Here is an 11996-nt window from a genome sequence, read left to right on the forward strand (position 1 = left end):
GGGCGGGGGGCGCAGGGAGGCGGCGGCGGCGGCCCCGGGCAGCGGCACCGCCCCGGCCCCGGCCCGCTGCGCTCCGCTCCGCGCCATGCCCGGCTCCATGTACCAGCCCGAGCCCGGGCAGCCGGCCCGCGGCCCGCCGCGCTGCCTCACCCTGCTCAGCCCGCCGCCGCCCGCCGGGCAGGAGCCGCCGCCGGAGCCCGAGCCCGGCCGGGAGCGGGAGGGGCCGCCGGCGCAGGGCGAAGCCGCCGCGCTGAGGTTCGCGCTGGACCAGCTCTCGCTGCTGGGGCTGGAGGGCGCGGAGGAGCCGGCGGGCGGCGCGGGGCCGGGCGGCCTAAGGGAGCGGGAGCGCGGCGGCGGCGGCTCCCCGGTGCCGGCCCCCGCCCCGGCCGCGGGCGCCTTCGGCAGCCTGGCCCCGCCGCTGGGGCCGCCCGCGCTGCTGCCCGAGCCGCCGGCCAGCAGGAAGAAGAGCGTGAACATGACCGAGTGCGTGCCCGTGCCCAGCTCCGAGCACGTCGCCGAGATCGTGGGCCGGCAAGGTAACGCGGCGTGGGGACGCGGCGGGACACGGGCACCCCCTCCCTCCCTCCCTGCCGCCGCGATTTGGGGCACGCTCGGGGCTTTGTCTCCGTGCGGAGGCGGAAACTTAACGGCGACAGATCCGCGGCCCCGAAAGTCGGCCGCGGGTCCCGGGAGCTGCGCTCCTGCCGCTGCCGGCGAACTGCCTGGAAATGGCAATTAAACTCCGTCCGCCCGGTGGGATAGCGCCGGCTGCCCGCGGAAAGTTCCCGGGAGCCGCGCGAGCCCGTGGGAGCTGCCAGGACACGGAGCGAGGCGAGAGCTTTGCTTTCATTGTAGTTGTGCCTCTGCCCCCTCCCCTCCAGCTCCGTGTCTCAGACCCGGCGTGCAAACGGTGCCCCTCATCTCAGAGCTCGTTTGTAAATCCTGCTGATAAATGCGATATAAATGGTCACTGACCCGCTCGTCGGTGGTGGCCGGAGCTCCGCAGGCGGCCCTGGAGCCCCTCGCACCCACCTGTCACAAAGGGACGCCCCAGCCCCCGCCGGGTGGGTGTGCCTGGAGTGGGCTTTGTCTCCAGGACGGACCAAATAAACCAAACTTTCGCCTTGAAAAATCAAAAAGAAAAGACCCAGGGCGGAGGATTTTAGGGGAAAGAAGGAAAAGGAAGGGAGCTGCTGCCCGCAGGGATCCCGGCAGGAATCCCCTGGCAGGGAGCGTGACCTCGGGGCTGTTCTGCCCTTGCGGGGTCTGGCACCCCAGCCCTGCCCTGGCCCGGCGGCTCCCGGCCCTCCGTGCCCGGGGGGCTGCGGGCCGGGGCTCGGGGGGCTCCTTTTCCCGGGGGGAAGCGGGGAGCTGGGCAGCCTCATTGTTCTCTTTGTTAGCCAGAGCCATGCTGTGATGAGCGCGGTGACATCATGCTCTGCGCTTCCCATTGGCCTGCGCTGCCTCCCAGCCGGCCCCGCTTCCCGGCCTCCCAACTTTCCGTGCCCCCTGTGCGCTCCCAGCGCCCGGCCGGGGGTCCCGGGGCTGCGCGGCCCCGCCGGGCCGGGGGGCGGCGGGGCAGGGCCGGCAGCGGAGCGTGGCACCGCGCCCTGCTCCCGCGATCCTCCTCCTCTTCCTCCTCCTCCTCCTCCTCCCGGGCTGGATGAGACCTGGATTTGGTGGCCGAGCCGCGGGTGCGGCGGGTGACAGGAGCTGTGCCGGGGCCGGGCTGTGCCGGGAGCCGCTGCTTCTGCCGGGGAACGGCTGCGTTTGGCCCGGGAGCTGCCGCTCGGTGCCTCCCTTGCCCTGGCTGTTTCGGTGCTGTGACACCCCGGTCTAACAGCACCCCGAAGAATTTGGGGTACAGCTCACCCCTCCAGCACCCCGAAGAATTTGGGGTACAGCCAGCTATCTGCCAAACACCTTGGTGGAGTTTGGGTGCTCGCTAAGCTTCGTGGACTTGTGAAACTTATGGCAAAAAATACTGCCGAAGAAATTATTCTGTTGACTTGAGGAGCAGTGCTGGAGGAGCGCCCTGTGGGCCTGGAGGTGATCTGGGGCCAGCTGTGAGCTGAAGCTCCTGCTGCAGCCCCAGCCCATGGGCAGGAGCAGCCCTCTCCAGGGGTTTCCCTTTGTGTTTCCTGCCCCTCTCCTGCTCTTGCCTGCCGGGATGCAGCCTGGTGGCCTTTGGTTTTTGCTGAGGAGGGGCACTCGGCACCCTCGGTCACGCTGTGGGATGGGCAGTGGGCAGCACGGGGCTGGCAGCAGTGTCTTTGTGCTCCAGCTGCTCTCCGTGCCTCTGGCAGCTGGATCACAGCAAGGATGATCAGGTGTAGCCTGGGCAATACCGAGCCTATTCCTCGGGCTCACACCGAGCAGAGCCCTTCCCGCTCAGCCTGTGCTGCTCTCCCTCCAGACCTGCTGGTTCCCAGGGCCCCCTGCGGGTCTCCTCAGATTTGGGAGCCCTGTGGCAGTGAGGTCTGGCTGTAGGGCTGAGCCTTGGGGTATTTGACTGGACCATCATCATCATCGTGGTGACAAAAAGGGCCCTGCTGGTGACACTGCAGGGCTGGATTGGGTCACCCAGATCATGTCCCTGTCACTCTTGTCCTTGCCTCACTGCCCAGCCTGGTCCTGACCCAGGGAGCAGAAATTTGTGGTGCCACCACTCCTGGAACATGGGAAGGGATGAAGATGTGCATCTCAAGTGCCCTGGCAGGGGCTGGAGTCAGGGCAAGATTCAGGATCTCTCCTCACACACCTTGGGGCACTTTGGGACCCGTGCTGCTTTGCCCAGACCTGGCTGCTGTGGCAGGTGGGGACCAGGGAGGACACAGATGTCCTGTCCTGTGCAGGCTGAGATGGGACACAGGCACTTGGATACAACTTCTCCTACTTCTTTTCTTCAGTTTCTCTCCTTCAGATGCCCTAATTTAACCCTTTCACAAAGGAGCAGCAGCAGCCTGTCAGGTAAATCTTTGTTCTCTAAATCAAATTGGTGTTTTCTTCCTGAGCTGGAGGAGTGTTTGTCATGAGCCCATGGCCAGATTGGCATCGGTGCCACCACAGAGCAGCACCTGCCTGCTGGGATCTGGGGCTGCTCCTCCAGCTGGGATCTGGGGCTCCTGTCCCCCCTGCCCACATGGCTGGGGTGGGATTCCCTGGCTGTGCCTTCTCTGCCAGCCTGTTCATAGCTTCTGCTGTGGGAGGGACCATCTCCAAAAAGTGCTGTGGCACCCACTGGAGCAGCGTGGGCTCCTCTTCCATCCAGCAGAGAGAGCCTTGGGGATTATAGGAGTCACCAGGAGCATGGTGCAGGTGTTAGAGCTGCCCTGACTGGCACCTGGGCTCTGTGCTGCTGTGGATTCCTGCTGTGCCAGCTTTGGAGGGGCATTCCCAGCAGTGTCTGCTTTTCCCTCCCGCACCAGGTGCCTCCCATGGGATGGAGCCACAGCTCCTCTCCCCATCTGTGACACCTGGGGACTGTCACAGCTCTACAGAAGGAAAGTTGCTGTTTAGAGAAGATGCTGGGATGCTCGAAGGGTAAATCCAGGGAAGGATGGCCCATGGCACCTCTCCTCCCAGCTGAGCGTGGCTGGCATTGCAGTGCTGGGAGGATGCACAGGGTGACCATGGGCCCCTCTGGGCCAGCCTGGCACCTGTAACCTCGCCGTGGCTCACAGGGGTGCACGGAATCCTCTCGTTTTGGAGCCCTGGCTTGCTGCTGTCTGTTGTCTCCTGCCAGGTGCCATGTCCCTGGAGGCACCTGGCACATCTTCCTGGCTGCCTCCTCCCAGCTGGGTCGCAGCAGAGCTGGGGACTCCTGAGCTTGGTCACACAGATGGATGTGGCTGCTGAAGGATCTGCCTGTACATCTGAGAGCTGGCACTGGCTGCACACTGTGTCCCCAGGAGAGGAGCCCAGCCTCCCTGCCCCTCTTCAGTGTCTGGAGAAGAAGGCAAGGTGTGATGTGCTGGCTTCCTGCAGCAGGGCTGCAGGGATGAGCTCCTTCTGTGTGCAGAGTTGGGAAGGAGCCCTCAGCAAGGGGAGAGGAGCTGTGATGGAGGTGCAGCAATTTCTCCTCCACACCTGGCCCTGTCCTGTGCCATTCACTGGGGACCAAGGGGACCAGGAGCTCCAGAACTCTGGATCAGAGGCCAGGAGATGCTGCAGAGCTGGAGAAGAGGAAGAGCCATGGGTGAAGCACCAGAGGGTTCCTGAGTCTGTGACAGACACCATCCTCCTGCCTGGTGCCATCAGAGGCTCCTCCAGAAAAGTTCTGCTGACCTTTTTTGGGTTTTACCAGCTCAGAGCTGGGCACTGCCAGCACAGCCCTCCTTGGTCAAGCTGAGATGTGGCCTGGGCAAGGGCATGAGCTGGCTCTGTCCTCGTGGGCAGGGGGCACCTGATGTGGGAGCAGAGGCTGCCCTGGCCGTGCTGGGATCAGGGCGTGGATGAGCAGTGTGGGATCCATCACTGGAGCATGGGGGATGGAGAGGCCCTTCCCAGCCCTCTCTCCCAGTGTTTACTGGTTCTCATGGGCTCTTGCAGTGGTCTCAGCCCTGATCTGTCAGGGGCTTCTCACAGCGAAGTTTGCTGTGGTGATGCCCAGTGAGAGCAGCTGCCTTTCCTGCTCCATCACCACATTATCCCAGGGAGAGCTCCCTGGATTCTGTTCCCTGGCAGAAATGTCCCATGTCCCAGCCCAAGGGCAGGTGGGGTGGGCTCAGCCAGGGCAGCTCTGCAGAGTGGAGTGCAGTGTGAGCCACGTGGCATGGGGAGAGGGTGAAGGAGGAGGCCATGGAGCTTTGACAGAGTTTGGGAGGAGTGTCCTGCTCACCCCCATCGGGGCTGTCCCTGCAGGCACAGCTGGGTGTGGTGGCACAGGGGGCTGTGACCCCTCTGGGATGCTGGGGTTTGCTGGCAGCTGAGTGTGGCCATTGGTGTCAGGATGATTTTGTGCCCACGGGGAGTCAGAGCTCCACCAGAGCTGTGACAGCAGCTGAGCCTCCCTCACCCAGGCTCTGGTGTTCACAAAGGGCTGCTGGGGCTGGAGCATCCCCAGGTCTGTCCCCTCTGTCCTCTGCTTTTGGGCTGGTTTTATTTGGATCTTTAGAGCCTTTGGTGGAGGCTTGCAGCAAAGTCTGGCACTTTGTTCTGCTGTGCTGCCATTGGTGCTGCACAGCAGCCCTTGGCCAGGGGAATGTGTGGGTGCCACCTGCTGCTGCTGGGCTGAGGCTGGCACTGCCTGGGCTGGGAGCTCACTGGCACCTCCAGGCTGCTCCAGGTCCTCTCCACAGCCCCCTCGGGCACCACCCTGGTCCTGCAGCAGCTTCACAGGGATGTGGCCATCCAGGATGGAGCCACAGCGTGCTGGGGTGGAGGTTTGCAGGGGCTCATCTGAAATGTCTTGTGCTGGTCCAGATCATTGCAAGCACAAGAAGGACGTGGAGCTGCTGCAGCCAGGCCAGAGGAGGCCACGGAGATGCTGCCAGGGCTGGAGCCCCTCTGCTCTGAGCCAGGCTGGCAGAGCTGGGGCTGCTCCCCTGGACAAGAGAAGGCTCCAGGCAGAGCTCAGAGCCCCTGGCAGGGCCTGAAGGGGCTCCAGGAGAGCTGCAGAGGGACTGGGGACAAGGCCTGCAGGGACAGGAGCCAGGGAATGGCTGCCAGTGCCAGGGGGCAGGGCTGGATGGGAGATTGGGAATTGGGAATTGTTCCCTGTGAGGGTGGGCAGGCCCTGGCTTGGGTGCCCAGAGCAGCTGTGGCTGCCCCTGGATCCCTGGCAGTGCCCAAGGCCAGGCTGGATGGTTTTGGAGCAGCCTGGGACAGTGGGAGGTGTCCCTGCCATGGCAGGGGTGGAACAAGATCAGCTCCAAGGTCCTTTCCAATCCAACCCATTCCATGATTCCCCAGCTGCAGTTGCTGGTTTAACCCCAGTTTGCAGTTCAAGTCCATGTGGCTCTGGGGGGCTCAGCCATGAGGTGCCACCCCCCCTCCTGAGCACCCTCAGGGGGTTCAGGTGTGCTGCAGGACAGGGGTGTCCTGCTGGCAGCTCGTGTCACCTGTCCCCAGTGTCCCAGAGCCATGGCTCTCTGTGCCAGTGTGGAACGCTGCCCTGAAGCTCGTCCTGCTCTTCCTGCCCATCCTGCCTGCTCCAAGTTTGGGACTTTGGGGAGTCCCTGCAGCCAGGAGGAGTTTGGGCCTGGGACAGGACAGGGCAGATTGGTCCATGTGTGTGCTGCTGCTGGGGATTGCTCAGGCACAGCTCCTGCTGGTGCCAGCACACGGCCCCAGGCAGTGCCTCCCTTCCCAGCATTGCCTGCTGTGCCTCTGGGACAGCCAGGGGTGACCCCACACCCCCACCCTCCCAGACCTGCCCCTCCCCTGGGAAAGCAGCTCCCACCCCAGCTGTGTTTGGTGCCATCCCTGGCCCTGGCAGCATCCAGCAGCCATGGGCTGGGGGCATTTTTGCTGTGCTGCTGGTTTGAGGAGGGTGGAACTGGCCAAGCCAGGCACCCTTTGATTTTTATCCAAGGTTTCTGGCTTTGTCCCTGTGAAGAGCTCACGGGAGCAGCCAGACGAACTCTTCCCCCTTTGGTGCTGCCGTGGCATCATTTGGGTCCCACTGGTGCTGCTGGTGTGCTGGAGTGGGTGAGGGAGAGCCTCTCTGGGCCATGTCCCTGTGGGACATGTCCCCATGTCCTGTGTGCAGCTCCTGGAGCTGCCACTGGCTTGGCATCCTGAAACTGCCCCTTGGTGAGGGTTGGGGTGGAGCTCAGGGGAAGAGCTGGGCACTGCCCAGGCTGGCCAGGGAATGGTCCCAAGGCTGCCAGAGCTCCAGGAGCTCTCAGGGGTGCTCAAGGTGGGGTTGTTGGGGTGGCTGTGCAGGGACAGGGGTTGGACCAATGATCCCTGAGGGTCCCTTCCAAGCTGAGATATTCATGGTTCTGTGATGTGCAAAGGATGAATTTGGGACCATGGGCATGAGGCTGGTGCCTGTGGGAAGCACAGCAGAGCCTCCCCCCTGCCCTGGGCTGGTCCTGCTGTGCCCAGCAGTGCAGCAGGGGCAGATCCTGCAGCAGGTACCAGGATCAGTCTGGGAGGGGAACGTGGGAGTTGCAGGTGCCTCTCCCAGCACAGCCCTGTAGGAGCTGGCACACGGCAATGGCTTCAGTAAATGTCACCTTGGATGGTTCTGCCCTGCCCCGGTCCCTGGGCCATTGCTGGTGTGCCCCAGCCATAAATCCACCTGCCAGGGCTTGGTGGTGCCGAGGAGCCTGGCTGTGACACCACCCAGTGTGACAGTTTTTTACTTCTTGTCATCCTCAAGCTTGGTGCCCTGGGATTGCAGCACTGCTGGGGCTGCAGGAGCAGCACAGCTCCTGTTCCCCCTCTGCTCTGCTGGAGAGCCTGCATTGATTTTCCTGCTTGGGACAGACCTGACTCAACTTTTGTGCCATTCCAGCCCTGGCTGAGTCACAGAATCCCAGAATGGTTTGGGTTGGAGGGGATGTTAAAGCCCACCCAGTGCCACCCCTGCCATGGCAGGGACACCTCCCACTGTCCCAGGCTGCTCCCAGCCCTGTCCAGCCTGGCCCTGGGGCACTGCCACAGCTGCTCTGGGCACCCTGTTTCACTTTAGTGGGTTGATTCTGGCTGGTTCCAGGCACCCACCAAAGCTGCTCCATCACTGCCCTCCACAAGTTGACAGGGGAGAGGAATTACAGCAGAGGGTTCATGGGGTGAGATAAGGGCAGGGAGAGATCCCTCACCCAATGTGGACAAGGGCAAGCAGACTGGAGCTTGGGGGTACTAATTGAATTTATTATTAACAAAATCAGAGCAGGGCCATGAGAAGTAAAATAAATCTTTAAAATACCTTCCCCTTATCTCTCCCTCCTTCCTGGGCTCTCCTTCTGCATTCCAGCAGTGCAGGGAGATGGGAATGGGGATCACAGTCACTGCATCCCATGTTGCTCCTGCTGCTGCTCAGGGAGAGGAGCTGGAGCCCTTCCCCTGCCCCAGGGTGGGGTCCCTCCCAGGGACACAGGTCTGCACACATGTCCCAGCCTGGGTCCCCTTGGGGTCACAAGTGCTTCCAGCAAACCTGCACCGTGTGGGCTCCTCTGTCCACAGGTCCCTGCCAGGACCCTGCTGCAGCTCAGGCTTCCCTCAGGCTCACAGCATTCTTTGGGCATGCCCCTGCTCCCTGTGGGCTCCTCCTGGGGCTGCAGGTGCATCCACACCCCTGTGGACTTCCATGGCCTTCACCATGGTTCTCCCCAGAGGCCGCAGGGGATCTCAGCTCTTGCCCCTCCTCCTGCCCTGCCCCGGTGACAGCAGAGCTGCTTCTCTAACCCTGCTCTGCTCTAGACCCAGTTACAGCTGCTCAAGACCTTTGTTCCTTCTTAAACCCATGATCCCAAGATGTCCCTACCATCTTTGCTGGGCTGGGCCTTGGCCAGTGCCAGGTCCATCCTGGAACCACCTGGAATTGGTTCTGTGGAGACAGGGGAAGCTTCTGGCAGCTCCTCACAAGCCACCCCTGTAACCTCGCTGCTACCAAGACCTGGCTACAGAAACCCAATTCTCACCCCCTGCCAGGCAACAATTCCTGCCCAATCTCCCCTCCAGCCCTGCCCTCTGCCACTGGCAGCCATTCCCTGGCTCCTGTCCCTGCAGGCCTTGTCCCCAGTCCCTCTGCAGCTCTCCTGGAGCCCCTTCAGGCCCTGCCAGGGGCTCTGAGCTCTGCCTGGAGCCTTCTCTTGTCCAGGGGAGCAGCCCCAGCTCTGCCAGCCTGGCTCAGAGCAGAGGGGCTCCAGCCCTGGCAGCATCTCTGGACTCTGTCCAGCAGCTCTGCATCTTTCATGTGCTGAGGCCCTTCAGCCTTCTAGGCCTTTCCTTCTCCAGCCTCACAGCTGGAAGAGCAGCCCTGCCCTTCCTCAGGGAGCGTCTGGGAAGAGGAGGAGGGGAAGGAGTGCCCTGAGCCAGCCAGGCACTCGCAGCTGCTTGGCTGTGCCCGGAGGAGCCGAGCTGTTTATCCACAGGGATCTGCAGAGCCCAGGGACAGCCCAGGGCTCCAGGGAGCACCCTCCATCCCTGCTGGCTCCCAGCTTCCTGCTGGGTGCCCTGCACGGCTCAGGGGTGTGGGGGGACAGAGGGGGTCCCTCACTGCTCTGTGCCAGTGGTCACTGAGCTCAGTCACGCTGTGCCTGGTTCGCGGGGACTTAATTAAGAGTGGATGCAATTAGGGCTGGGGGTGCAGGGAGTGGGGCTGGGCTGGCAGCCACAGACTGCTCCTCACTGGGGCAGAGCAAAGGGGCCCTGGAGGAGAGCTGGAGCCTTTTGCAGCCCCAGAGGAGAGCAGGAGCCTTTGGCTGGACAATGCTGCCAGGAGCCATGGCCAGAGCCCAGCTGGGCCGGGGCAGGGCCGTGCCCAGGGTTGTGCCCAGGGCTGCATGGGGCCAAGGCAAAGCTGCAGCCCCATCTCGCAATCCCACAGGCAGCCGTGGGCAGCTCTGCCTGCTGAATCACGTTCCTCCTGCAGGGGAAGCAGAACTTTCCAGAACAGGCAGAGCAGGAGCCCTGGGAGCGCCCCTGCCCCAGCCCAGGCACGGGGGAGCCCTCCCGTGGGACAGGGAGGGGAGGGGGTGGCTGTGTCCCCCACCTGGGGAAGGTCCAACTCCCCTGTCCCTCCAGGAGTGCATCCAGGGCTGTTCCTCAGGTTTAGCAGCTGGCTCAGAGGTGTTAGTGGACCTGCAGGATCCAAACAGCCTTTCTCTTCCTTTCCATCTTGGCATCTTTTTTCTCTTTGTACCTCCTTAAACACCTGTGGAGTGAATCCAGCTTCTCACCTGCTCAGTGGCCCTGGTGGTGCCCCATGACTGCCTGCCCTGGCACCTCTGCCCACGCCTGTCCAGCCCTCTGGAGCAGGGCTGCATCCTGCTGATCCCCAACCCCGGAGGGTCAGAACAGTGCCAGGAGCTGGGAGAAGCCAGGGCAGCCCCCCGGCACTGAGCCATGAGCCCCCATCTGCCTCGGAGGCGGGAGGGACCCCTCTCTCCATGCTGCAGGTGCAGAGCCAAAGGGACCTGCTGGTTCCTGCGGGTTCCTGTGTCCCCCCCCTGGGTGAGCAGAGGGTCACTGTGAGGCCCCAGCATTGATGTGACATTTTTTCCCCCTTCTCCTTGCCCTGCAGGCTGCAAAATCAAAGCCCTGCGTGCCAAGACCAACACGTACATCAAGACTCCGGTCAGGGGCGAGGAGCCCGTGTTCATCGTCACGGGCAGGAAGGAGGACGTGGAGATGGCCAAGCGGGAGATCCTCTCGGCCGCCGAGCACTTCTCCATGATCCGGGCCACGCGCAACAAGGTCAACGGGCTGACGGGGGCCTTGCAGGGGCCCCCCAACCTGCCGGGCCAGACCACCATCCAGGTGAGGGTCCCCTACCGCGTGGTGGGGCTGGTGGTGGGACCCAAGGGCGCCACCATCAAGCGCATCCAGCAGCAGACGCACACGTACATCGTGACGCCCAGCCGGGACAAGGAGCCCGTGTTCGAGGTGACGGGCATGCCCGAGAACGTGGACCGGGCGCGCGAGGAGATCGAGGCGCACATCACCATGAGGACAGGCTCCTTCATCGACGTCAACGCCGACAACGACTTCCACTCCAACGGCACCGACGTCTGCCTCGACCTGCAGGGCGGCGCGGCCGCCCCGTGGGCCAAGGCCCCGCACCCTGCCCAGCGCCCCTCGGCCGCGCTGCGCAACGACAGCCTCAGCTCCCTGGGCAGCGGCTCCACCGAGTCCTTCTACAGCGGGCGCGTGGCGGCCGCCAGCCCCACCAGCCCCTACAGCACCTTCAGCGAGCCCCCGGCCCCGCTGGGCTCCGACGAGTGCGACTTCGGCTTCGACTTCCTGGCCCTCGACCTCACCACGCCCACCACCACCATCTGGTCACCCTTCGAGCGCTCGGGCAACCCCCTGCAGGCCTTCAGCAGCTGCTCCTCCATCAACAGCTCGCAGAGACGCAACAGCGGCCCGGCCACGCCGCGCCACTCGCCCACGCTGCCCGAGAGCGGGGCGGCGGCGCTGGAGCACCCCTCGGCGCGGCGCATCCCCAGCGACCCCGCCGGCGCCCTGGCCTGGCTGCCCGCCCAGGGCTCGCTCTCCTCCTTCTCCAACAGCACCGGCTACTCCTCCTCCTCCTCGCTGCCCGGCAGCATCTCGGCCGCCTCGGGCTCGCCCACCGACTCCAGCAGCTCGGACGGGCACCGCAAGAGCTCCCGGGAGTGCATGGTGTGCCTGGAGAGCGAGGTGATGGCCGCGCTGGTGCCCTGCGGCCACAACCTGTTCTGCATGGAGTGCGCCCTGCGCATCTGCGGCCGGGCGCAGCCGCAGTGCCCCGCGTGCCACGTGCCCGCCACCCAAGCCATCCACATCTTCTCCTAGCGCGGGGGCTCGCCCGGCGGCCTCGCCCTCCACCCCAACACCGCGGCGTTTTAAGGACTTTCTACTGTTGAAATCGAGCTTTTTATTTAATACCAGATGCGACGGGCGCAGGGGCGGGAGGGGGGAGAGGCGGCGGCGGCGGCAGAGAGGCGCGGAGGGCGGGGGGAGGCCGAGCACGGGGGTCGGGAGGGTGGGGGAGAAGGGGCCGAAGAAAAAGAGGATGAGGATGAGGAAAGAGGGGCGTGAATTCCGCGAGGAGGAAACTCCGATGTTTACAGAATAGCTTTAACTCTTCACCTGGCTGTGGGGCTGGGGAGGGAGCCCGGCTGTTCTCCACCAGTCCTTCCCAAATACCAGTATTCCGTTTGCAAACTGAAATAACCAGAAAGAAAAGGTCCGGTTGCACTTTTTATTTTAGGACACACAAGGGTTGTCTTTTATTTTTTTAAAATCATTCTATTATTATTATAATAATTTTTTGTGGTTCTTTTTGTATGTAGGCTTTTTTTTTTTTTGGATGATTCTCAGTGGTTCTATAAATATAT

At 63.3% G+C, this 11996-nt stretch overlaps 1 protein-coding gene across 2 annotated transcripts; it reads left to right on the top strand.

The window, feature by feature from the left end:
• MEX3D (mex-3 RNA binding family member D) lies at positions 1-11583 on the top strand. Of its 2 annotated transcripts, none has more exons than XM_064396374.1 (2): positions 1-536; positions 10199-11583. In XM_064396374.1, exons 1-2 carry the CDS (start codon positions 86-88, stop codon positions 11449-11451), a joined length of 1704 nt encoding a protein of 567 aa, XP_064252444.1. In that variant the 5' UTR covers positions 1-85; the 3' UTR covers positions 11452-11583. The 2 variants fall into 2 exon arrangements, with proteins under 2 accessions (XP_064252444.1, XP_064252445.1); XM_064396375.1 differs by lacking the exon at positions 1-536 and adding an exon at positions 1736-2970.
• Positions 11584-11996: the final 413 nt, after the last annotated feature.

Source organism: Passer domesticus, chromosome 21 (assembly GCF_036417665.1).
Source record: "Passer domesticus isolate bPasDom1 chromosome 21, bPasDom1.hap1, whole genome shotgun sequence".
In the NCBI taxonomy this organism is placed as follows: domain Eukaryota; kingdom Metazoa; phylum Chordata; class Aves; order Passeriformes; family Passeridae; genus Passer; species Passer domesticus.

What these genes read in the sequence shown, in the direction of transcription:
- MEX3D (XM_064396374.1), top strand. Translation starts at nt 86, where the DNA reads ATGCCCGGCTCCATGTACCAGCCCGAGCCCGGGCAGCCGGCCCGCGGC. An exon ending in CGAGATCGTGGGCCGGCAAG is followed by an intron (nt 537 to 10,198) that starts GTAACGCGGCGT and finishes CTTGCCCTGCAG; the next exon opens with GCTGCAAAATCAAAGCCCTG.